We start from the raw sequence: 27,352 nt of genomic DNA, 5'->3' as shown, positions 1-27,352 counted from the left end.
GTAGAAAAAACACACATTCGGAACAGCAAAAAGAAAAAGAAATTTAAAAAAAATAAAGACAATGTGAAAAGACTCTGAGACAACTTCAAGCTTACCAACATTCACACCATGGGAGTGCTGAGAGGAAAGAAGAGGGAGGGAGGGAGGGAGGGGAAGAGAGAGGGAAGGGAGGGAGGGAAAAAGAAAGAGAAGAGAGGAAGGAGAGAGAGAGAGAGAAAGAAAAAGAAAGAGAGAGAAACTGAAAATCCATTGGTAAAAATAATGACAGAAAACTTTCCTAACCTGGTGAATGAAATAGACATACAAGTCCAGGAAACACAGAGTCCCAAACAAGATGAGCCCCAAAAGGCCCACACCAAGCCACATTATAATTAAAGTGCAAAAGGTTAAAGGACAAAGAAGGAATCTTAAAAGCAGCAAGAAAAAAAAAGTTTGTTACCTACAAGGGAGTTCCCATAAGACTGTCAGCTTACTTCTCAACAAAAATTTTGCAGGCCAGTAGGGAGTAACAAGAAATGTTCAAAGGGATGAAAAACAATGACTTTACCCAGCAAAGCTATCATTTACAACAGGGTGTCCAACCTGTGGCCAGCCTGCAGCCCAACATGACAGATTTACTTAAAACATTATGAGATTTTACTGTGATTACATGTCACAATGTCACATAAAATAAACCTACATATGCTCTTGCTATTTGTACATGTGTGGCTTCCAGTGTGTTATCTTCCAAGGGCAGTTAGAACTGACACTATCAGACATTATATGTGCTTGTGGTGACTTAGCAAAGGAGTGATTATCAATAATATTTCAACCTACCATTGCAATGTTAGGTGTTTAATGTTATTTTGAAGTCAGGTAAGCATTCTTACTTACTAAAAGCACTTCCACACCTTGGCAGCACCTCACACATTTCCCACCATGCTTTACAACAGGACCTCTGCCTTGCTCTGTATTGGCAGCCGAGAGGGCTATGGAAGGGCCCAAACCTTGCTTTCGATTTTTCTGTCAATCAATTTCCATAATACAAGTAAATGAAACCCTGTATCTATTATTATTTTTTTTTAATCCCCACATGGGTTCTACAACATCTCAGAAGAACAAAGAACCCTAAAAAGGAAAAATTACAGATGAAGGGAGATTGTTCGATGAAAAGTGGACAGATAACTTTTTTGTCTATAGTAAAGCACTCTGCTTAATTATAGGAGACCGTTCTACGTGGTGTGGGCACAGACAGGACCCACACCCATAGTTTCTCCCGTGGGAAATCAGGCCTGCAATGTACCTAGGCCACTTTGAGACTTGCTTTTGCTAAAACTCCCTCACCCTGAATTGAGGCAGCAAGTGCTTACTGTAACTTCCTAAAATCCATGCTAAACCTCCCCAATATAGAGTATAACCAATTCAACCACTTTCCCCTTTGCATTTGCAAATAGCCTTCTTCTGTGATGTGATTAGTGGCATCATCTCCTTCGTTTTCTGTAAAAGGAAACCACCTAAAGCGAACCTGTGCATAGTAAATAAGGACCATCATGCAATGTGCCCAGAAAAGAAATAAAGGCCTGTCCAGGCAAGGGCCAACGCTTTTCTCCTCTTGAGATGTACCCCCACCTATGAGGGCTTGAGGTGCCAGGAAAGACTCCCAGCCTCACAGGAGAGTTCACTGGAGAGACCCACAGGGTCCTAGAACCTACACAAGCCCACCCACATGGGAATCAGCACCAGAAGGGCCCAGTTTGCTTGGGGGAAGCAGCAGAAAGGACTGAAATCTGGCACAGAGTGGAGCAAGTGCCACTGATCCCTCTCAGATCCCTCCCCCACCAACAGCATCACAACCCAGCAACATGGGTTGCCCTGTCCTGGTGAATACCTAAGGTTCCACCCCCACTACGTAACAGGTGTGTCAAGGCAAAAAAATGGCCCAAATGAAAGAACAGATCAAAGCTCCAGAACAAATACAACTAAGCAATGAAGAGACAGCCAACCTATCAGATGCACAGTTCAAAGCACTGGTGATCAGGACGCTCACAGAACTGGCTGAATTTGGTCACAAATTAGATGAAAAAATGAAGGCTATGCTAAGTGAAATAAAAGAAAATGCACAGGGGAACAACAGTGATGGGAAGGAAACTGGGACTCAAATCAATGGAATGGACCAGAAGAAAGAAAGGAACAACCAAGCAGAAAAGAAGGAAGAAACAAGAATTCAAAAAAATGAGGAGAGGCTTAGGAACCTACAGGACATGTTTAAACGTTCCAACATCCAAATTATAGGGGTACCAGAAGGGGAAGAGGAAGAGCAACAAGTGGAAAAGTTATTTGAACAAATAATAAAGGAGAACTTCCCCAATCTGGCAAGGGAAATAGACTTCCAGGAAGTCCAGGAAGCTCAGAGAGTCCCAAAGAAGTTGGACCCAAGAAGGAACACACCAGGGCACATCGTAATTACATTACCCAAGATTAAAATGAAGGAGGGAATACTAGAAGCAGCAAGAGACAAGGAGACAGTTACCTACAAAGGAGTTCCCATCTGACTGTCAGTTGATTTCTCAAGAGAGATCTTGCAGGCAAGAAGGGGCTGGAAAGAAGTATTCCAAGTCATGAAAGGCAAGGACCTACATCCCAGATTGCTCTATCCAGCAAAGCTTTCATTTAGAATGGAAGGGCAGATAAAGTGCTTCTCAGATAAGGTCAAGTTAAAGGAGTTCATCATCACCAAGCACTTATTATATGAAACATTAAAGGGACTTATCTAAGCAAAAGAAGATAAAAAACTTGTATAGTAAAATGACAGCAAACTCACAGTTATTAACAACCACACCTAAAACAAAAACAAACTAAGCAAACAACTAGAACAGGAACAGAACCACAGAAATGGAGATCACATGGATGGTTATCAACAGGGGAGTGGGAGGAGGAGAGAGGGGGAAAAGGTACAGAGAATAAGTAGCATAGATGGTAGGTAGAAAATAGACAGGGGGAGGGTACGAATAGTATGGGAAATGTAGAAGCTAAAGAACTTATGACCCAAGGACATGAACTAAAAGGGAGGGAATGTGGGTGGGAAAGGGTGTGGAGGGAGTGAAGGGGGGAAAGGGGACAACTGTAATAGCATAATCAATAAAATGTATTTTAAAAAATAAAATAGAAAGAGCAAATGTAAAACTTACTTTTCACAAAACTTACTTTTGAATATATTCCTCTTAAAGGTTACATTAAAAGCCATTAATTAATGGTTTTATGTAAGTAAATGAGCATTACATAACTTGAAAAATAATAGTGCATAATGACAAAAGCATCCACAAACTGCTTAAAGAATTTTTAAAAATACAGCATGGCTGTAATTTAGGTTATATAAAAGGTTCCCTTTATACTTAAAAATATATTAGCTCAATTTAAAAGGGGACACATAGTTGATTTTCAAAGACTTCCATAGATGTTACTTAATCCCATATATGGTATGCTGCAGCAATAGTTTAGAAGAACAAGTGTTCACACCTGAAAACATGTCATGAATTATGGGGACTTCCAAGTATTTAACGAGAATTCTTTATTTTTCTATAAAATACTAATAATGAACCTGAGTTTCCAAGCTAACTATATCTGATGTTTCCATATAAACATGTATACAAAACAAAATACGTTGGCCAAATATTACAATATTCTCTATTATGTGATAACAGAGAATAAAACTAAGCAGTCTGCCCTTTTATAGAAAGAAGCTTCTGCTTGAATGCAGTATCTCTTTACAGTTTCTTTGTAAATGGAGAAATTTTAAAAAATAATGAATTAGCAATGAATATACTTAGGTGAATATAGGGTCCTGTTTCATATTGCAGTTAGGGGAGGTAAAAACATAATTGAGTACAGGGGGAAAATGTTTGTTAAGAATGAGATGACACGCTGTGCCAACCGCAGTGCTACACGATTCCCCATCCATGCATAATAGCTTTCTAAAAACTTATTAGGTAAACATATATGAGATATTTCTTGTTTCAAAACTTTTTATCACAACCCAGAAGATAGGTATTCATATCTCCATCTATATCAACAACACCACACAGGATCAGAGTTTTTAACTTGATAGAGATGAGAGAAGCATGAGCATGTCTGGGTACAAAGAAAAAATAGTAGCTGATCTTTAAGGCTCAATCATGTTCATAACTCAAACATCTTAAGCACTTAGAAAGTTTCTGGGAATGCTCTCAAATATATTAGTGCTCTTTCCTTTCCACTCCCAACCTCTGGGTTGTCTGGTCCTTTCCAGGAAATGCCAAGTTCCTCCCTCTTGGTTGTACCTCACATGCATTATGTAATATTGCTCTATTTTAATATAACAGTCTCCTAAGAACTCATTAATTTCACAAAACAGCCTGATGATAGTATGTCAGTAATGGTACACACATATAGATACACACACAATATAACCACTTCAGACAAAAATGCACGCGTTGGTAGAGGAGATTTCAGTCTTTTAACTGAAAGAAGTATTATATGCCTCAATTAGTGTAACTATGTCCAGGCAGAGTGGCCATTTTTAAAAACTGAAATAGAATTGCCCTGGCTGGTGTGGCTCAGTGGATTGAGTGCTGGCCTGCGAATCAAGGGGTCACTGGTTGGGTTCTCAGTCAGGGCACATGCCTGGGTTGCAGGCCAGGTCTCCAGTTGGGGGCGCATGAGTGGCAACCACACATCAATGTTTCTCTCCCTCTTTTTCTTCCTCCCTTCCCCTCTCTAAATAAGTAAAAGATAAAATCTTTTAAAATTTTGAAATAGAATTGATATATAACATTGTGTAAGTTTAAGAAGTACATGTTAGTTGATATATTTATATACTGCAATATGATTACCACCTTAGCATTAACACCTCTAAATCATCACATAATTATCATTTCTTGTTTTCTAATGAGAACAATTAAGATCTAGTCTCTCAGCAATTTTGAAGTTTATACTGTATTTTGCCAGGTAAAATGCATTTCCATGTGCAATGCACATCCACATTTTGGGTGAAAAATGTGAAAGGATGATCATGTAGTAAGTTATATAATGTTTAATCACAGTAATTGAAAATTTTCTAAATAATTTTTAAAAAGGTAAAAATTGGCAGTCACAGTGATAAAAACTACAGCACAGGAATATAGTCAATAATACTGTAAGAAGTATGCATGGTGTCAGATGGGTACTCAACATTTCAGGATGATCATAGTAAATGTTTAATCGATATGCTGTACGCCTGAAACTAATATTGAATGTCACCTGTAACTGAGTAAGAAACGTTTTTTAACAAACTAGAAATGATCCCTGAAAGTCTAGTCTTAAAATAAACATTAAAAAAAAATAATAATGTTTGTGGTATGTTAGATGAAAAACACATATATCACATACAGCCATTTAAAAAACCCACTAAAATGTCGATAAAGTGTACTGGGTTGGCCAAAAAGTCCACATGGTTTACTCCATAAAATAAGACACATTTTTCATTTTAACCAATAACTTTATTGATTTGGATATTTTGAATATGTCAGCTCTCTCTCACGTGGCATAACCTCAAGCAAAAAAATCCCCGGCACGAGGTGTGTCAGTGTGTGTGTGTGTGTGTGTGTGTGTGTGTGTGAATGTGCGAGTTCAGAGTGTGTGTATATTTGTGTATCAGCAGTACCACAGGTCCCAGATGTTGTGGACAGTATGATGCAAGCACAGGGGAATTGGGACCAGCAGCTGCTGCCCCCGTTCTCAGGGTGAAGAGAGAACAGAAATCTTTGTCCCCTAACTTTGGAAATTTCATTTAACCTTCAAACTGGCAATGTCAAGGATTCCAAGTCCTCCACCTCCAGCAGAAATGTTGAGTGGCCCTGTCGACAAGAGCTGGTACTACACACAGTTGTTTGAGAGTAAACCCAAAAGGGCAAGATGAAGAAAGCAAAGATTACCTGTCACTTTACCTGTTACTGGTCAGCTGTCCAAACAGTGAAGTTGGGGCAAAATTCAAATTCTCCATCCCGAATGCCAAGGGAGAAGAAACCAAAGCTATGGAGAGTCAAGGGGCATATAAGTTTGTTTGTGCAACACAAAGACGGGGGCTTCAAAAAATTCATCCACAGAGATTTTCTCTAGGATGAAGCCAATGGGCTTCTCCCTGATACAACCTTACCCTCTTCTGTGAGGTGAGTGTGGTGCAAGATTCTGTCAACATTTCTGGCCAGAATACCATGAATGTGGTGAAGGTTCCCAAGTGCCAACTGGCCGATGAGTTAGGAGGACTGTGGGAGAATTCCTGGTTCAGACTGTTGTGTGTTGCTGGCCAGGAATTCCAGGCTCACAAAGCTATCTTAGTATCTCTTTCTCCAGTGTTTAGTGCCATGTTTGAACATGAAATGGAAGAAAGCAAAAAGAATTGGTTTGAAATCAATGATGTGGAGCCTGAAGTCTTTAAGGAAATGATGTGCTTCATTTACACAGGGAAGGCTCCAAACCGGGACAAAATGGCTGATGATTTGCTGGCAGCTGCTGACAAGTATGCCCTGGAATGTTTAAAGGTCGTGTATGAGGATGCCCTCTGCAGTAACCTCTCCGTGGAGAACGCTGCAGAAATTCTCATCTTGGCTGACCTCCCCAGTGCAGATCAATTGAAAACTCTGGCAGTGGATTTCATCAACTATCATGCTGCAGATATCTTGGAAACCTCTGGGTGGAAGTCCATGGTGGTGTCACATTCCCACTTGGTGGCTGCAGCATCCCACTCTCTGGCTTCAGCACAGTGCCTCTGTCTGGGTCCCCTACACAAGCACCTGAAGCAATCCTAACATCTTGCTGTTGTAAGACTCCATTTATTTTCCAGAAGCAGCAGTCACTGTTGCTGCCACTGACCACCAGGTAGACAGCGCAATCTGTGGAGTTTTTACTCTGCTGTGGGGGAAAGACTACATTGTGGCCCCTGACTTTTAAAGCAACACTAAATAAACTTGGGGGAAATAGGGGGAGGGAAGGGCCAGGGATTCGGGGCTATTCAACCTAATGAAAACCCTGTTGCCGTGTCACTGTGTTCCCTTTGGCCTGACTGAGTTTGATCCTGTGGGGATTCAGCTTAGGCACTGGCCCTGAGGACATCCTAGTGGTGTGGCACTTGGAGAAACCTGTCTGCATCTGACTGAGCAGAACAAATCATCAGGTGCCTGGAGCAAAAAGGAAAAAGAAAGAAGAACATTCAGTTTTAAGACAAGGGGAAAGAAAAGGAAAGAAGAAAAAGGATTTTTGCAGAATTTCTCAAAAATCAATTTGTGGATTCCAGTACTATTTATATTGAGAGAAGTTTCAGTCCATCCAACTGCGATAAAACTTGGATATTTGTGAAAATCTCACCACCCTGCAAGTGTTAGAAGAGTTCTCTAGTTGTTAGCATTTACTGTTTGCAAGAACAGGATATATCCTTTTATCCCTTTATAACAAGTGACAAGTGAAGGTGAAAGAGGAAGGAGGTTATTTGATCTGGAAGATGAGTATTCTGATGTGGTGGCTTTTGCTGAAAATCTTTATCAGTGTTGAGAACTAGAAAAAAAAGTAATTTACCCAGAATTCATACTATCTTGACAAGAACTTTGGTTCTGTTTTTAGATATTATGGAAAATGTTTTCTGGCATTTTTCTCTGATTTTATTTCTTGTTCCTCACCACTCCCTTTTCTAAACACACACACACAAAGAGAAAAGGAAATTTTATTATTAATGCTGTGTGAAAAATCCCAGGCCCAACTGCTCAGCTGTTGGTACCTGCGCCTATGTAGGAGTCAGTCCTGTCCCTTCCAGTTCACCCCTCTTCCTACAGGGGAGAAGTTCCAAATGTTAATTTTTTTTCTTTTTGAAAATATAAATAATGACTATTTTGTAAAAAAGAAAAAGACAAGAAATCTCCAGCACAAAATTTTGAAAACCATTTCTGACACATTCAATCAGTCACAGCACCTTCTCCATACAGTGCACAGATCTTTTTTTGACTTTCAGTTGCATTTTTACCTTTCTTGAAATAATAAAACATAATATGCCAAAAATGTTGAGTATTTTCTTCCAGCCTCAATATTAAAAGGGCTACACAAAATTTCACCAATTTTGATAAGTTTTTTTAAATACACACTGATAATAACAGCTGTCACAATACAATCAAACAAAGTTAGGGACAAATAAGCGCTACTACAGCCATCTTATGGGGAAAAAACAAACTTTTTGGCCAACCCAGTATCTCTGGATGGAGAAATTACACTAATTTGGGTTATTAAAATACTTGTTAGTAGAAGAGTGGAAGATGGAGGCAAAGTAGGTGGAAGCTGAGCCTACTTGCTCCTGAACCCAACTGGGCTTAGATGATGGTTCAGATAAAGTGAACAATCAACAGAATCTTACCTGATACGAAGTTTGGAAGCCAACATGTGCAGAGGATGCTTCAAAACGGGCGGTAAGGATGTTTTATAGGCTGACAGGGAAAGTCCCCTGGCATGGTGCCAGAAACCACGGCTGCTATGGGGACAATATCGGAGGAGAGCTGGGTCAGGGATAGTAACCTATCGGCTCCCTCCCCTCCCAGGGTCAGAGACCACAGACCCATGCCTGGAGCAACTTCAATATTCAAAGTCACTGGGAAAAGACAGGCTGCACACACACAGCTGGGAGAGCACCCAAGCTGGCATGGTGGTCACCAGCAGGGACAGTGCCAGAGAGTGGAGGTGATTCTGGCTATACCAGAAGCTAGGGGAAGAAAAGGGCTGCTACTGGCAACTGACATAGACTCTTCACTTTCCAGAGAGTTGGAGTATGTGGAAAACGAGACAGTGGCTCCAAGCTGCAACAGTGTCCACAGAGACTTTTTTCAAAAGAGGAACTGAGTAGTGGTGAGCAGGGAACTGGCATGCATAGCTGCCAGCCAACAAGGGAGGGAGGATTGTGGGCATGATTTGCTACCCCTCAGCACACCTGGCAAATTCATCAAAGGGGTGCAAAGTGAGGTGGTTTCTGGGACCAGGCTGGTACAACAGTGCAGAACAGAGAGTGCAGGCTGCAGAATGCTCTGAGGGCAGTGTGCTGGAGACTGTGCACCTATTTACTGTAGGCCAGAATGAGCCCTGTTCTTGGCAGAACCACAAGAAGGGGAAAATTGAGCCCAATCCCCAACTGCCTGAAGGAGCTGGAAAGATCTGCAAAATCGGTGGGGCAGGCTTAACCACCAAAGGGCAGCTTTTTTTTTCTTGTTTTGTTTTTGTTTTTTTGCAAGAATAAGACAGCAAGGTTAATGCTGAAAAGGGCCCATTTTCAACTCCCCACAGGGAGACAAAGTACACTGGGACCTAGTGCCCTATTCCACTGAGGCCATCAAAACAGGACATTAAGATAGGGTACAACAAAGCAGATTCAAAGCACCGCCCAGTCTTGTCTGAAACACAGAGCTGCAGACGACACCAAGCAGAAGAGAGCTGACACACTTACACAGATTACCACCTGCCCCTCCACTGTGAGACAGCTATTTAAGCAGAAACTGCATATGAATGGAAACAGACTGGGATAGACTCAGACAGGAGGTACAGGGGAAGAAGAAATGCACCCACAATTTTCCCTGAAGACTGAACAGTGCCTCCCAATTGAGACGCTGAGACTTTACTTCTCAATTGAAACAGAAGTTCCTTCTACAGGCAGGGCAAGGAGATACACAGGCAGTGTGCCAGAAGTTGGACTATCCACTACAGACTCCACCAAAAAACTACTCGAACTAATAAGCGAATTTGGTAAAACAGCAGGATACAAAGTCAATATTCAGAAATCAAAGGCATTTTTGTATACCAACACTGAAATGTCAGAAATAGTAATCAGGAAAAAATAAATCCCATTCAATATAGCAACAAGAAAAATAAAATACCTAGGAATAAAACCTAACCAAGGAGGTAAAAGACCTGTACTCAGAAAACTACACGGCATTAAAGAAAAAATTTAAGGAAGACACAAATGGAAGGATGTACCATGTTTATGGATAGGAAAAATTAACATCATCAAAATGTCCATACTACCCAAAGCAATTTACAGATTCAAAACAATCCCTATGAAAATACCAATGACATTACTTCACAGATATAGAACAAATACTTCAAAACTTTATATGGAACCACAAATGACCCCAAATAGCCGCAGCAATTCTGAGAAAGAAGAACAAAGTAGGAAGGATCACAATACCTGCTATCAAACTGTATTACAAGGCCACTGTAATCAAAACACTCTGGTAGAGGCTTAAGAACAGACACACAGATCAATGGAACAGATCAGAGAGCCCAGAAATAAACCCAAGTCTCTATGGTCAATTAATATTCTACAAAGGGGGCAAAAGCATAAACGAAGTAAAAACAGCCTCTTCAACAAATGGTGTTGACACATCTGGACAGGTACATGCAAAAACATGAATCTCGAGCACCAACTTACACCATACACAAAAATAAATTCAAGGTGGATAAAAGATTTAAATATAAACAGTGACACCACTAAAGTCCTAGAGGAGAACATAGGCAGAAAAATCTCAGATATTTCACACAGCAACATTGTTACTGATAAGTCCCCTTGAGCAAGGGACATAAAGGAAAGAATAAATGAATGAGATCTGATCAAAATAAAAAGCTTCTGCATGGCTAAAGAAAACAGTATTAAAATAAAAAGAGAACCAATGGTATGGGAAAACATACTTGCCAATGATACCTCAGACAAGGGTTTAATCTCCAAAATATAAAAAGAACTTACATGACTCCACTCTAAGAAGACAAGCAACCCAATTAAAAAATGGGCAAAGGACTTGAACAGACACTTCTCCAAGGAGGACGTACAGAGGATACAGAGACACATGAAAAGATGCTCAATATCTGTAGCTATCAGAGAGATATCAAATTAAAACCACAATGACATAGCACTTCACACCTTTCAGAATGGCCATCATAAACAAAGCAAAACAACAACAAATGTTGGAGAGGTTGTGGAGAAAAGGTAACACTAGTGCACTGTTCATGGGACTGCAGACTGCTACAACCACTATGGAAAACAGTATGGAATTTTCTCAGAAAACTAAAAATGGATCTGCCTTTTGACCAAGCAATTCCACTGTTAGGATTATATCCTAAGAACCCTGGAACACCAATCCAAAAGAACCTATGCACCCCAATGTTCACTGCAGCGCAATTTACAATAGCCAAGTGTTAGAAGGAACCTAGGTGCCCATCAATAAATGAATGAATCAAAAAACTATAGCACATTTACACAATGGAATTCTATCCAGCAGAAAGAAAGGAGGTCCTACCCTTGGGACAGCATGGATGGAACTGGAAAGCATTATGCTAAGTGAAATAAGCCAGGCAGTGAAAGACAAATACCATATAATCTCACCTTTAACAGGAACTTAATCAACAAAACAAACACACAAGCAAGCAAAATATAACCAAAGACAATGAAATAGAGAACAGGCTGACAGTGACCAGAGGGGAGAAGGGAGAGAATTTCAGGGAAAAAGGTGAAGGGTTTACAGGAACAAGTATAAATGACACATAGATAAAAACTAGGTGTGGGGGTGGAAATGGGAGGATGGTGGGGAGGGCTGGGGTGGGGTGGGCTGGGCTGGGAGTAAAAGGCAGAAAACTGTCCTTGAACAACAATTAAAATTAAAAAAAAAAGTTCATACTACCCAAAGCAATTTATAGATTAAACGCAATCCTTATTAAAAAACCAATGACATATTTCATGGATACAGAACAAGCATTTCAAAAATGTATATGGAACCATAAACAACCCCATAGCTGCAGCAATTTTGAGAGTGAAGAACAAAGTAGGAGAGATCACAATACCTGATAATAAACTATATTACAAGCCCACTATAATCAAAACAGTCTGGTACTAGCATAAGAACAGACACATAGATCAATGGAACAGAATAGAGAACCCAGAAATAAGTTGTTGTCAATTTAGTCGGTGAATATTTGACAAAGGGGGAAGGAACATAAAATGGAGTTAAAATAGCATCTTCAATAAATGGTGATGGGAGATCTGGACAAGTACATGCAAAAAGATGAAACTAGACCACCAAATTACACCATACACAAAGATAAACTCAAGATGGATAAAAGAGTTAAATATAAGTCATGACACCATAAAAGCCCTAGAAGAAAATATAGGCAGGAAAATTTAGGAGATCCTATGCAACAATAATTTCACCAATACATTCTCTGGGGCAAGGGATATAAAGGAAAGAATAAACAAATGGGACTATATCAAACTAAAAAGCTTCTTCATGGCTTAAAAAAAAATCAACAAAATGGAATGGGAATCTACCATATGGGAATACATATTTGTCAATGATACCTTAGAAAAGAGTTTGATGTCTAAAAGAACTCAAAGCACTCCACATGAGAAGGACAAGCAATCCAACTAAAAAATGTGCAAAAGACCTGAACACTTCAAAGAGGACATACAGAGGGCCCAGAGACACATGAAAAGATGTTCAACATCACTAGCCATCAGAGAGATGCAAATAAAAACCATAATAAGGTAACACTTCACACCAGTCAGAATGGCCATCATTAATAAGTCAACAAACAACACGTGCTGGCAAGGCTGTGGAGAAAAGGGAACCCCAGTGCACTGTTGATGGGAATGCAGACTGGTGCAGCCACTGTGGAAAACAGTACAGAATTTGCTCAGAAAACTAAAGATGGAACTACCTTTTGACTTGGCAATTCCACTGCTGGGAACATATCCTAAGAACCCTGAAACACCAATCCATAAAAACCTAAGCACCCCAATGTTCATAGCACCACAATTTACAATAGCCAAATGCTAGAAATAGCCTTAGTGCCCATCAGTAAATGAGTGGATCAAAAAACTGTGGTACATTCAAGCAATGGAGTACTATGCAATAGAAAGAAAGGAGCTCCTACCCTTTGCAACCTTATGAATAGAACTGGAGAGTACTATGCTAATTGAGATGTCAGGTGGTGAAGGAAAAATACCATATGATCTCACCTCTAAATGGAACCTAATGAACAAAACAAACAAATGAGCAAAACAGATCCAGAGGTATGGAAACAAGGAACAGACTGACAGTAATAAGGGAGGGAAGAGGGGCATAACGGGAAAGAATGGGAAGGGGCAAGCCAAGGAACATAAATAGAGGAACCATGGTTACTGACAACGGGGGGGTATTGACTGTGGGATTGGGGGGGGGGACAGAGCAGGGGAGAGCAATGCAGAAAAAGGCAGGACAATTGTAACTGAACAATAAAAACAATCTTTAAAAAGTACTTTTTAGTGTCTTTATTAAAAAGCAAATATATTAACTGCAGAATCAGCAAAATAATATGTAAAATTATGTCTGAAATTGAGACTTTATTTTCTCATTATGAATCCCTATTGTTGTCCTTAACCAACAACATAAATAGGCATCTTCTCAACTGCAAATACTTTAAGCACCTCTGTCAATCTCCTCCGTTTCTCACTTTTAAGTCTATCTGGCTTTGACACATCTTTAGATGTTTTCAGATTATCTAACACAATTCTGATTATCATTCTCCTCCCCCCACCCAGAAATACCACTTTTCAAGGAGACAAAGTAAAACAAAAAAAAATACTGCTTGTGGGTATATAAAGTTTTGATAAGAAGCCAATTCTGCCACCATTACCAACATCTCTGTATACAAAGTGAAGTAAACCAGGCGGTAAAAAACAAATACTATATGATCTCACCTATAAGTGGAACCTAATTATCAAAACAAAGCAAGCAAAATATAATCAGAGACACTGAACTTAAGAACAAACTGACGGTAACCAGAGGGATGCAGGGAGGGAACAGCAGGAGAAAGAGGGGAAAGGTTGTCAAGGAACATGTGCAAAGGACCCATGAACAAAGTCAAAAAGGGGCAGGACTGACGGTCAGGGTGGGTGGGACAGGGGAAATGTGGTGGTGGGAAAATGGAGACAACTGTATTCGAACATTGATTATGAAACTGATTAAAAAGACAAAAAAAAGAAAAGCCCTGGCTGGCGTAGCTCAGTGGATTGAGCGCGGGCTGCGAAACAAAGTGTCGCAGGTTCGATTCCCAGTCAGGGTACATGCCTGGGTTGCAGGCCACAGCCCCCAGCAACTGCACATTGATGTTTCTCTCTCTCTATCTCTATCTCCCTCCCTTCCCTCTCTAAAAATAAATAAAATCTTTAAAAAAAAAGAAAAAAAAACCAAAGTTGTTCTATTTAACTACCAATTTATAACTACCAGTTGAAAGATCCAAAAGTTCAGGTGGCAGTGAAATTAGAGATCAACTAACAGCCACAGCCAAATTATTGTATCAACAGCAGCAATGGAACTGGCTATTTTCAGGCTGCTGGGTTTCAGGGGTAATTTGAGAAGCATGAAATTTAAACATGCACTTCTGCATTTTGGTATTTGTTTTTGTTTGTTTATTTTTTGAGACCCTCTGTCCCCATACCCTACTTTAATTGTAAAAAGAGTCACTTTTTACTATAGGACCTTGGGGTACTTCAGCTTTTTTAGTAGTAGAGTATGTCCATGCATGGGTTATATGTTTAATCAGTAGTAGCAACAAAGATACAATGTCACCATTTACTATCCCCTTTAGTAAATCAAAAACAAATATATAAATGCAAATAATTATTCTCATCTACTGACTCTACCAAGGTATTAATGTAAGAGGGTGTAGCCAGGGGGCCCCCAAAAGAAGGGTTTGTAATGGGGTCCAGAATTCAGGGTGTCCAGGAAATATTAAAAATATGGGATGTCCTCACCCCTACAAGTCTAAGCTGGGGGATGGGATACTGGACCAAGGACCTTGAGTTGTTTTGCATAACAACAGCTTTGCAGATAACCTCTAGAATGGTCATTTAACATATCTATAACCTTTATCTGGATTCACAGATATGCTAAATAGCTGTGGCTACACTTTGAGCCAGGGAGAAGGGAGTGACTTCCACCCAAGAGGTAACTAGGAGGCAACACCCCTGGTTACAGAGCTCTCTTGAGAGCCTGGAAATGAGTAGCTCCACACCACAGGGCCACACCTGCAAGAATTACCACAGCAGCCCAGAAAAGCTAAAAAATACGGGAGTGCTGGCAAGTGTAGCCAATTGTGGGAGGAGTCGGAAATGGGGCTGCAGAGGAGGATTAGCACTGGAATTTAAACCCAGGTGTGGGAGCCATGACAAAAATCACCATGTGGCTTTAGCAAAGAATCACCACACGTTTTTTGGCAGAGAACCACCACACGGCTTTGGCAGGGGAGAATCACGAGGCTTTGGATTTCACTTTGCCACACAGCTTAGGAAGCTGGAAAGCAAGATGCAGCATCCATGCAGAGCTCTCTCTTAGCAGTTTAGAAGAATGCAGGAGAGACTCTGCAAGGAGGAAAGGGATGAAAGGAGTTTTGCTGGTGGGCCATGAGAAGGTGCCATGCGGTTTTGGAATAAGAACTGGACATCCCAGCAACACAGCTGATGGTGCCGGGAACCAACAGAGGCCTACCAGCTGAGCACAGATTACTGGGAAAAACTGGGGGCTGCCTGAGCCACAGACTTCTATTTCTTTTCCTGAGATACAGTACCCCAGACCAGGCCAAGGGGGGAAGAAAGAACTGGGTGTATTTGTGGGTATTTTAAGGAACTTTGGGATTTTGATGAAGACATTAAGTCATTGCTCTTAAATCTGTATAAGCTGAATAAGTAATTCCTTTCCTTTTCACCAATCTCTAACATGGAGAGCTATAATTCTCTGCGATAGGCAAGGCGAACCTAGTACAGGGGGACCCCAGGAGAACGGGGGGTCAATTCAGTAACATTGTGGAACCCCCTTCCCTGGTTGCTAATCAGGGAAAATCATGGGAGACCACATGAACAGTAGCTTTAAAGTAAGACAACTACTTGTACATGCACAATAAAAGCCCACCAAAACTAACTAGGAATACCCACCCTGTAAGAATAGAATCCCTTCAGCCCCTGAGGCCAATCTCTGCTCAGAGTTGGCCTGCTCCCATGTTCTCTGCTATAAACTCTGGGTGTTTGGTTCAATTCTGTGTCCTGATCACCAAGAACCTTGTTGCCTGTGCCCACCTATGACATTAAGAATGGGGGAAGGAGATGATAATATTTTTGAATAAAGGCTTGAAACCGTCCATAAGTATGATCTGGGGAACAGGGTAGGTACATCTAGAAATAAAACTTAAATATTAGATTTTGGCTGTCTGTCCCCTCTCCCCATGAGCTGTTAACAGGACTATTGTCATTTTGCTCTTTGTATTTTTCAGAAAGATATAAAGCATATTTAACAAGTATTTATTGAGTAAATTATCCTTAGGATATACTTGATAGGTGGAAGTAAAAATTTCATGGAATAAACTTTCTGTAAAAATCCTAACCTGAATTGGATCTTATGAAATAATATTCATTAAAATATTTCAAAGTATGGTAAGTATCCTACAAAGCTAGTAAACAACCTATTCCTTAAAATGCTACTAAAGCTAGCTTTTCTGCAGATGGTCCCCTGGCTGATTCCAAGTTTCCAATGCTATATGTTCTCCCACTTAATGATTATTCTTAGCCACAAGGCACTTGGTCAGTAGACAGATAACTGAGAATCAGAAAGATGGGGAACATTCATTTTCTTAACTGACAAAGATAAGTTAAGAAACAGGTATCCTATTATGTACCATGATTTGCTTACTGATAAAATTGGCTTTTCTTCTAGTGGACTGAAAAATAACTATGAAAAAAATCTGTAACCTGAAGGTGCATTCCAACGACATAGTCTTTTTCAAAGTAGTCTTTCATGATAATAGAAATACAAGAGGTATAGACACAAATTACAGGATGTCAAATGAAGGTTCTGGTTTAAGGTATCATAGTCCCAATTCAAATGTGTAGGATGTCCTAGAAACACAAAATATACGTAAGATTTGTGAAAAGAAGTTTTTCTTAAAGTATTTCATTATAACATTTTTTTAAAAAGGCACAAAGTTATAATTAAACATTTTTTTGAAGAAATTAAGTATATCCCTATACAGAACCGTTCCGCATGGTGTGGGGAATGTAGCCCAGCCCCCACTCAGAAAGGCCAGTAGGGAGCAAGGTCCAGCACACAGGACCCACGTCCACAGATACGTTCTCCCGTGGGGAATCAGGCCTGCATTGTACCTAGGCTGCTATGAGGCTTGCTTTTGCTAAAACTCCCTCACCCTGAATTGAGGCAGCAAACATTTACTGCATATCTTTAAAGTAAGTTCCTAAAATCTATGCTAAACCTCCCAAAAAGGAGTGTAACCTGTTCAACCACTTTTTCCTTTGCATTTGCAAAGATCCTTCTTGTGATATAATTAGCAACATCCTCTCCTTTGTCTTCTGTAAAAGGTAACCACCCAAAGAGAACATGTGCATAGTAACTGAGGACCATCCTCGATGTAACGTGCCCAGAAAATCAATAAAAGCCTGTCCAGGCAAGGTGGAGGCCCTCTCTCACTCAGAGAGTAGCCATGCTGTCCGTGTGAATTTGTTTTTCACAGCCACAACACAGGCACCCAGCCGGCCAGAGTCTGCATCATAATCCTGCCTTAGGGAATGTGGGAGGTTCCCTTTCTTGAATGCCCTTTACTTCCTCCAAGTCACCCTGAAAACCAGCTCCTTATACTCCAGACTGTTTTATCTCTTTGGAGAAGCCTTCTTTACCAACCTAAGGCAGCAACTCAATCACTACATCATATAATCCTGTTTTTTAATCCTCCACGTAACAGCACATAACTTTTCTTATTTTTAATTATATGTCTTGCTCCACCAGAAAGAAAGTTCTGTACGTCCAAGATCGTCACTACCTTTTTCACTATTTTATCAATAACACAAGCCCAAACTAGGAGTTCATATATTTGTTGCTTTTGTTTAACAAAGCAATTTCCCTTAATTATATGTATTCAGAAGGAAGTGTGATGTGGAAAGCTTTTTTTAATGAGATAAATTTTAAAGGTTATATATAGCTTCTAAATACTATTTGTATGTATAGGGTATTTCATATGAGTGAATGATGATCAGTGAAGGTGCCACATTCTGAAGTTGTTTCTGACCCTTCTTGTGGTACTTCCTACTCCACAGCTTTTTTAGTGTTACTATCACCTGTCATACAGATGAAAAACAACAGCCTAAAAAATGTGCCAGAGTAGAAATTCTACAAGAATGGACAAAGCTTTCTGTTGCAGTCCCTACAATACCTAAGACACTTAGAAGCAAAATTAATACTAGTCAATTGGTTTTTCTCATAGGGTAGGAAAAGTAAAGGTAATTTTTATAACATGGAGCATGATTAAATACTCAAATAACTTTACCAAAATTAAAAGCTGTAAATGTAAAGGTACTGATTTAAACTTGATTTAGATGAGACCTCCTGGGTCAGCTCAAGTGACCAACCCAAGTAAGAATCCTCTCTGACCTTTGTACAAAGGTACAGTTAATGACTTCCAACAGCATTCAATAGTCATGTACTTCAAACACTACTAATCATCCTCCATAAATCATCATGGGTCTAGCACTAATGTACTTACATTTACAGCTATGCCACTCTGTATAAACAAAGAGATCTATGTTGTACATCCTTTTAGTTGTTCAAAAGTATCTTTCAAACCACAGCCCTAACATTCTGCAATATAATGAGGAACTGTTTTCATTAGACAACCTTCAAGATTTTAGGAATGGTTATTTCCCCTTTTAGTGTGTGTCCTTCCACAGTAACTGTCTTAGACTGCACTGTCCAAAATAATCTAGGCCAAGTCAATGTTAACAACTTTGGCTGACACATCATTTAATGTGGGGCCTATATATGTCAGGTGCATTTCCACATCACAGCTCACTGAACAAAGTGCCAAATGAACCAAGATATCAAGATATTAAAAGGTTAGGACTTCCAGCCAAGATGGAGGCATAGGTAGTCTCACTGTGTCTCCTCGTGCAACCAAAACTAAGGACAAGAATTTAGAAACAAAGAAACAACCAGAACTGAGAGAAATGAACCGAACAGAAGTCTGACTACCATTCATCCAGACCGGTAAGGAGGGGCAGAGTCTGAGGCCTACGGGGAGGGGTCGAGGGGTCCTGGCAGGAAAAAGTGGTGACTGGCAGACACGGGCGTGCAGGGTGCAGACAGCAGTTGGTGGACCCCAGAATCGCAGGGGCAGCTGACCGACCCGTGGCAGACCCTGGATGTGGGAGGCAATGAGCAGACTCAGTGAGGTGCGTAAGGCAGCTGGCTATCCGCAGCCACACATTCTCACGCAGACAAACTAAGCAAAAACAGGCAGTGACACAAACTGCAACCCAGGGACCCAGCCCCAGGAAACAAAGCCTGAAGGCACCAATTGAAAACACCTGTGGGAGTTGAGGCTGGGAGATTCTCTCAGCCTCACAGGAGGCTCCTTGGAGAAACCCACAGAGTCCGAGAGAGTGCACAAGCACACCCGCCCAGGAGCCAGCACCAGAAGGGCCCAATTTGCTTGTGGGAAGCGGCAAAGAAGACTGAAGTCCTAGAGAGCGTGGAGCAGATGCCACTGTTCCCTCTCAGACCCTGCCCCCACATACAACGTCACAACCCAGCGACTGAGGTGCCCCGCACTGGTGAACGCCTAAGGCTCTGCCCCTCATACCTATCAGGTGTGACCAGACCAAAGGAAAAAAAAAATAAAAATAAAATTTAAAAGATGGCTCAAACAGAATTAAAAGCCCCAGAGACAGTTTTTTTAGTGACCGAGAGATAGCCAACCTATCAGATGCACAGTTCGAAGCACTGGTGATCAGGATGCTCACAGAATTGGTTGAGTTTGGTCATAAATTAGATGAACAAACGCAGGCTATGATAACAGAAATGAAGGAAAATGCACAGGGAACCAATAGTGATGGAAAGAAAACTGGGTTTCAAATCAATGGAGTGGACCAGAAGGAAGAAAGGAACAACCAAGCAGAAAAGAATGAAGAAACAAGAATTCAAAAAAATGAGGAGAGGCTTAGGAACCTCCAGGATATCTTTAAACGTTCCAACATCCGAATTATAGGGGTAACAGAAGGGGAAGAGGAAAAACAACAAGTGGAAAAAGTTATTTGAACAAATAATAAAGGAGAACTTCCCCAATCTGGCAAGGGAAATAGACTTCCAGGAAATCCAGGAAGCTCAGAGAGTCCCAAAGAGGTTGAACCCAAGGAGGAACACCCCAAGGCACATCATAATTACATTACCCAAGGTAAAAATGAAGGAGAGAATTCTAGAAGCAGCAAGAGATAAGGGGATAGTTACCTACAAAGGAGTTCCCATCTGACTGTCAGTTGATTTCTCAAGAGAGATCTTGCAGGCAAGAAGGGGCTGGAAAGAAGTATTCCAAGTCATGAAAGGCAAGGACCTACATCCCAGATTGCTCTATCCAGCAAAGCTTTCATTTAGAATGGAAGGGCAGATAAAGTGCTTCTCAGATAAGGCCAAGTTAAAGGAGTTCATTATCACCAAGCCCTAATTATATGAAATGTTAAAGGGACTTATCTAAGAAAAAGAAGATAAAAAACATGAACAGTAAAAAAAAGACATCAAACTCACAGTTGGTAACAACCATACCTAAAACAAAAGCAAACTAAGCAAACAAAAACAACAGGAACAGAACCACAGAAATGGAGATCACATGGAGGGTTAGCAACAAGGAAGTGGGAGGAGGAGAGAGGGGGAAAAGATACAGAGAATAAGTAGCATAGACAATAGGTAGAAAATAGACAGGGGGAGGGCAAGAATAGTATGGGAAATGTAGAAGCTAAAGAACTTATGACACATGGACATGAACTAAAGGGGGGAATGTGGGTGGGAGAGGGTGGGCAAGGTGGAGGGGAGTGAAGGGGGAAAATGGGACAACTGTAATAGCATAATCAATAAAATATATTTAAAAAAAGAAAAAAGATATTAAAAGGTTTAAAGAGCTTGCCAAAGTAATTAAGCTTTAATACTTTTCCACAATCAGCCATTACCATCTGACCATGAAAAGCCAGTACAACAGTTAAGAAGTTGCTCGAAGAGAACCTAGATAAACTTTTAATATGCCCTATGCAGGGAATGCTTATTCTTCCACTTATTCATTAATGCCTCAAAAGGAGGAAGGGGCCACTATATAAGGATACACTTATTAGTACTGAAGAATGCATCACAAATTCCCAGGGAGAACCAGTTAACATATCTGTTTTATGTGTTTCCTCATAATGGCCTAATTTTTTAAACTGATAAGGTTAAATAGTGTGTTTTAAATACTGGTATGGATTCTAAACAAGGTTAAAACCAGTATGTTTTAGAGAAAGTAACTCTAATATAGACTAATGAGATCCTTTTCCTTTCCAAATCTTTTGAAATCACACTTTGCTCTAACACCACAGGCTCTTAAGTAGAGGGCAACCTGAGTTTGAACGCAGGCTCTGCCATACCCTGAGAATATTACTTTTAACTCAGTGACCCTTAATGTCCTAATCTGTAAAATAAGTGTAATAATATTCCCTGCCAGATGAAGCTGATCTGAGGACACTCCATGTAAAGTGCTTAGCGCGATACCTAGGTATACTAAGCATGCAAATATTAGTTATCATTACCATCATCAGCAAATTCCAATAGTTTGTCCGTAAACTAATCATTTCATGGGAGACATATCTAATAATACTGTTTCCTCAAAACTTAGGTCACACTAATCTGCTCTATCCCACTTCTTTCCCCCTGCACGTCTACTTCCTTATCACAGCTCACAAAAGCTTTACTATCCTTGCTAACCTAGATCAAGGGTATTTTTACTAGACTGTGCCACTTTAGGCCTGGCAAAAACTCACTATGGAAAACAACTGAATTCCAACATAACAACCTTTTTTCACTGAAGAAAGTACCAATAGTACACATGCTAACACAAGTTCCAAAGATTCATGAACTATCAATAATTAACTGATAATTAAGAGTAAATAAAAATTTAAGTATTTAAAGAAAATGGCTCCTGTATTTCCAGTATTTTATTACATTAACAACAATTCCAGTCCCTAAGCTTAAATAGCCTAGAATTCACCTAACGGATTATTCTTCAAAATCAAATAGTTATGCCCAGAAAAATCACAAGAAACTCAAGGGTACAAAGCCAAGTCTCTGTTTAATTATCTTCTTAATAACAGAGTGTTTATCATTTGAGGATCCCTGAAAATACCTTTTAAAAAGGCTGTAACTCAAACCAAAGTATGAGAAACACTAATTGGAAAGAAGGAATTATGAAAACCCCAATGTTACATGGGAGATTTTCAACAGGTACTATTAATTGGGACTCCTCCTATCACAGTATAAACACCCTAAAAGACTTCCATAGCTATTCATCTGTGTATTATTGTGATATATAATTCTCCTTTTAAGCTACAGCAGTGGGGATACAAAAAGTTTCATACTTTTTTCTGAGGGGGGTAGGGAGATGGGGATTCTAAGAAGGATTTTTTTTCCAAATTAGGTATGTGTGTGGGAAGGAGAAGTTGAATGGGAGACACAGAAAAGTATGGTAAGTGGGAATATTCCAGGAGTGTACTGGTGACTGTGGCAAGAGAAGTCTTTGCAGGGCAGCAAGTGTTCAAGAATATGACCAGTCATGAGGAGGAAAGGTGACTGAGGTCAGCAGCTGCAATACCAGGAGGAGGTTGAACCTTACTTTACTGCTGAAATTTGGGGGGGGGGCGGCCTAGGGTTGCAAGTTCCAGATGGGCTAGATAGAGGCTAGAGGTTGTTAGTACCAACACAGGTTATTACCAAAGTCCCTGGTGAGATAAGGACCTGAACTAAGATGAAGTGGTTATAAACACCCCTTTCTTTGGGGATGTGTCAAAAAAAATCCTAAACCACCTTTTATCGAAAGTGAACTCACTGCTTTTGAAATCTTGTGACATCCTAAGTATATTTATTTACCAAGACATTTAATTTCAGTCTCCCCACCCCCATGACCAAACAGTTTGTTTTTCTTGGTCAAAGGATTATTTTACGTATCAAGTTGAAACCTTTCAGTTTTCGTGGTAGTAAGCAGCCAACCAGTTCTATATTCACACAGAGCTCTAAGTTAAAAGTCCTCCCGCTGAGTCGGCAGGTCCCCGCTTATGTACGCCGTTTGTTCGAATGTCTCGCGACAGGCAGCAGAGCTGCAGCGGCTCCTGGCCGACAAAGAGCGGAGCCTGACCCTTTGGGGAATATCCTGTTCCAAGCCCGAGGTCTTGAACGAATCTACTGTGGAAGCTTTCGGTCCTGCAGGCTGCTCCAGAGAGAGAACAGGGGCTCGGCCCAGCCGGTCGGCGTGCAGCCCCCCCGCCCGGAGCCAGCCAAGCACTGAGGCCCACGCGCCAAGGCCGCTTGAAGCCCCCCGAAGGCTTCCCCTAATCGCCATCTGGCCCAGGAGGGACTCCCCGGCCACTCTGTAGGACCCCTCCAGCACCTCAACCAAAGCCTCACCACCGCCCCTCACCCTTCCCCACCCACCGGCCCCGCTCACCCAAAAGATGAGGTTAAGAAACACCAGCACAGTTTTCGAGGAGGTAATACCACATTGGCCCATGGTGCGGAAAGTCGCTGGGGCCCTGCTTGGCGAGCCGGAAGCGCCCACCTAGCGAGCCCCAAGGGCGAGGGCGCCACCCGCCTGGGAAATGCACAGACTTGCGCTGCGCTCCGCAAAACCCCTGGCGTAGTTTCACAGCCCAGGACCCAGCAAGCACCTCGCTCCTCTGCGCAGCCGCTGCAGTACCCCCGACCCCCTGCGCCCGCGCCCTAGCAACAGAGTCCCGCCGGGATGGGCAGCTTCAGCCAATCACTCCCTCAACCGGCTATAGGGAGGCCAAGCCTCTTAAAGGAACCAAAAGCTTTGTTGGCGATTTTTGGCCCCCAGCCCACCTGGATGCAGATGGCTCCTTAAGGAAGGTCCAGAGGATAAAACCACTCCTGTCCTATCGAGCCAGTTTACTACGCCAGCCTTATAAATGATTCAGAGCCTGCAGAACGTTGTCTTTCCACCTAACCCATTTCCCTTGGCAACCCTTTGGTCCATGGTGGTTGGTGCCAAGTCAGTATCAACAGGAATCCCCAGTTTGGTGTGTGGTGAGAAAGAGAACTTGATTCAGTGCAACATCTCAATCATGATACAGCACAGCTGTGAAGCAACATGGCTGTGGAGCAGCTCAATAGTGTTACAGCCCAATTATGGAATAGCACTGCTATGAGATTGACCCTGAGGAGACTGCCCCGCGCAAGGCCTCTCTTTGGCTACACAGCTGTGCTCTGGGCTGGCTCAAGCTGGTCTGCTCCACCTCATCCTGCTGTGACCTGCCCTAGCAAGAGAGTTTTCTGTGTGTCAGCTCCAGCCAGGGACTCACAACCTACAGGTTTCAATAGAAAAGGAAAGTGGGCTCTCTCAGCCAGGGGAAAGCTGAAAGAAGTCTCAGCCTCAGGTCCCTGATTGCTCTGTTCTCACGTAAATGAGGACTCCAGATCCTCCCAGTTTGGTCAAAAAAGCACTGTTCTTCCTGATTGTTTGGAGGAGCTGCTCTGATTGGTTAATGGAGATACTAATGAGGATGTAACTGCAAGGCTCCAACTGGACAGAAAAAGTGTCAGTCCTCTTGATTGAAATATAATTCCAGGAACTCATCTATAAGGGCTAGCTCAGTTGGCAGAAGTAGTGCCAGCAGGCAGTTTAGTACAGGCTTCTCCCTCAGGTTGTTAGTATGGGGGGCCCTGGTTTAGAAATGGCTGCTAGGCTCTGTTTTTACATTTAAACCCAGTTAGCCACCAGAAGTCCTTTTTGGTAGTGTCTTTCTTTCTCAGTGTTGACACCCCTGAAGGAGGTTGCAGACACCAAACTCTCCCACTCTACATCAAGATTTTCCTGAACAAGTAACACCTTAGCACTGTTTGGGAGAAGTGCAGTGAACATCAACAAATATTTATGGAGAACTTACTGTGCTGGGTGCTAGGCTAACTCTGAGACAAGCCATCAGAAAGGGAAAAAGGCTGGTGATGGGGCTGGCAATACAGAGATACATTTGTATGGGGAATATGATTGGGAAGAAGTAACACATCAAGTTTGGACTTAAAACAATTACAGAAACATCTTTTCGCATTATGGTATTTTACACTGTTCCCCCAATTTTGGATCATCATAGTTAATACTTTTTAAGAGCTCACCCTGTGTCCTGATCTTTAAGGCTATTAATTCATTTAACCTCATCACAACCTAAGGTGGAAGATACTATGGTTATCAGCTCCACAATGGGGTAATTGAGGCTTAGAAAAATGAACAAACTCGCCCAGAGCCACACAGAGAGTAGAAGTTGGTCTCGAGCATAAACCATGTTCTCAGCCACACAGGGAAACTGCATTGTTTACTGTCTTTCCTGCCATTGCAACCCTACACTCCCTCCTTGATTAGTCTCTTAAAGATTCCTATTTACTTGTCCCCAGTCATCTCATTTTCTCACAATCTCCCTGGCTAATCATCTTCCCCAGGTACTCTCAGCAATACCTTTCCATCTCAGCAGCCTTTCATTTTCACCAAGCAGCAGCAGGCATTTATTTACTCATCAAACATTTTGCAAGCACCACCTCTGTGCTTATTGTTCTAAGTGATGGGTATTCCATAGTGAGCAAGATAATTCTTGCTTCTATGAAGGTTACCTTCTGGTAGAGGAGGCAGACCTTAAACAAATAGGCAAGTAGGTTTATGACATGATATTGAGTACTGATAGAAAACAGTGCAGAAGGAGAGAGAGAGGGGTGAGGGAAGTCCTCTCTGACTTGAAGACATTGGAGCAGACCTGAATGAAGTAAGGGAGGAGGCCATGTGGATATTTGGATGAATAACAGTACATAGGTGGGAACAGCAGGTACAAAGGCCTTAAGGCAGGAATATGCTCCTACCAAAAGGAGCACTGAAGAGCCTGTGGCCTGGAGGTCAGTGGAGAACAGAGAATGAAGTTGGCAAGGGCAGATTACCAAGGGTCTAGTAAGCCAGGTGTGATGGAAAGATTCTGCAAGGCTTTGAGCAGACCAGTAATACCATATAACTTAAGTTTTTAAAGTACCATTTTTGCCACACTGTAGCAGGGTGCAGCCAAGAGGGGGGACCCCAAACAGGGATTTGAAATGGGGTCCAGAACTCAAGGTGTTCAGGAAATATTAGGATGTCCTCACCCTCCCCTGCACAGGTGTGGGTTGGGGGAAGGGACAAAGGGAGCAGGACCATTAAACGCTGTTTTGCATAGCAACAGCTTTGTAGCTGACCTCTGGCATGGTCATTTAACATATCTATAACCTTTAACTGTTTGTACAGATGTGTTAAATAGCTGTGGCCATGCTCTGAGCCAGGGGAATGGAAGTAACTTCCCCACCAAGATGTAACTGGAGGGCAGGTCCCCTGAGTTACAGCGCCTGCATGGGAGCTTGGAGATGATTGGCTCCATGACATGGGGTCACACCTGCCCAGATTCACAGTGGCAACCCAGTAAAGCTGGAAGGATATGGGAATACTGGCAAGTGTAGCCAATTGTGGGCGGAGTCGGAAATGGGGCTGCAGAGGAAGATTGGCGCAGGGATTTAAACCCAGACATGGCAGTCATTGGGGAGAGGACCACGCAGCTGGGACCCTGGCAGGGGGAGAGCCTCGTGGTTTTGGCAGAGTGGAGAGACTCCCGCAGCCCTATGAGAAAGAATCACCATGTGGCTTTAGCAGAGAACCACCAATCAGCTTTGGCAGAGTGGTGACCCCCCCCTCCTCACAGCCATTGCAGAGAGAGAACCACACAGCTGCGGCAATAGAAAGGAGAGTCACTTGGCTTTGCCAAAGTGGGGACCCCGCAGCTTTGGAAGGGGGAACCACCACCTGGCTTTAGCAAAGATCCCAGCGACACAGCTGGTGGTGCCAGGAACCAAGGGAGGCCTACCAGCTGAGACAGATTACTGAGAAGAACCGGGAGCTGCCTGAGCCACGGACTTCTATTTCTTTTCCTGAGATACGGTACTCCAGGCTGAGCAAAGGGGGGAAGGAAGGACAGTGTGTGTTTGTGGGTGTTTTAAGGGACTTTGGGATTTTGATGAAGACGTTAGGTCACTACTTTAAGTCTGTATAGCATTAAATAAACATTTCCTTTCCTCTTCACGAATCTCTGGCATTAAAAAGATGTCTTTCCTATAAGGCAGCAGACATGATGAACCGGGGAGGGGGGGGAGTCCTTCGGTAACAGTATATTGGCGCTCCTTTGCCCCCGCCCCCGCTTTTCTGTAACAACACTATAAATGTC

At 41.8% G+C, this 27,352-nt stretch overlaps 1 protein-coding gene and 1 pseudogene across 1 annotated transcript in view; one reads left to right on the top strand and one right to left on the bottom strand.

Moving 5' to 3' along the window:
* TSPAN3 (tetraspanin 3) overlaps positions 1-23,843 on the bottom strand; it is a 65,346-nt gene extending 41,503 nt beyond the window's left edge. The window contains exon 1 of the mRNA XM_045848654.1: positions 23,557-23,843. Coding sequence (XP_045704610.1) covers positions 23,557-23,619 — 63 coding nt within the window. The 5' untranslated portion in view covers positions 23,620-23,843. The remainder of the gene's footprint in view (positions 1-23,556) is intronic.
* Positions 5,529-7,166, top strand: LOC123825270 (annotated as a pseudogene).
* Positions 23,844-27,352: the final 3,509 nt, after the last annotated feature.

Source organism: Phyllostomus hastatus, unplaced genomic scaffold, assembly GCF_019186645.2.
Source record: "Phyllostomus hastatus isolate PE091 unplaced genomic scaffold, TTU_PhHast_1.1 phas_contig_62, whole genome shotgun sequence".
NCBI classification, from domain to species: domain Eukaryota; kingdom Metazoa; phylum Chordata; class Mammalia; order Chiroptera; family Phyllostomidae; genus Phyllostomus; species Phyllostomus hastatus.
The sequence above is the reverse complement of the archived record's forward strand: the minus strand, read 5'-3'. Positions and strand labels throughout refer to the sequence as shown.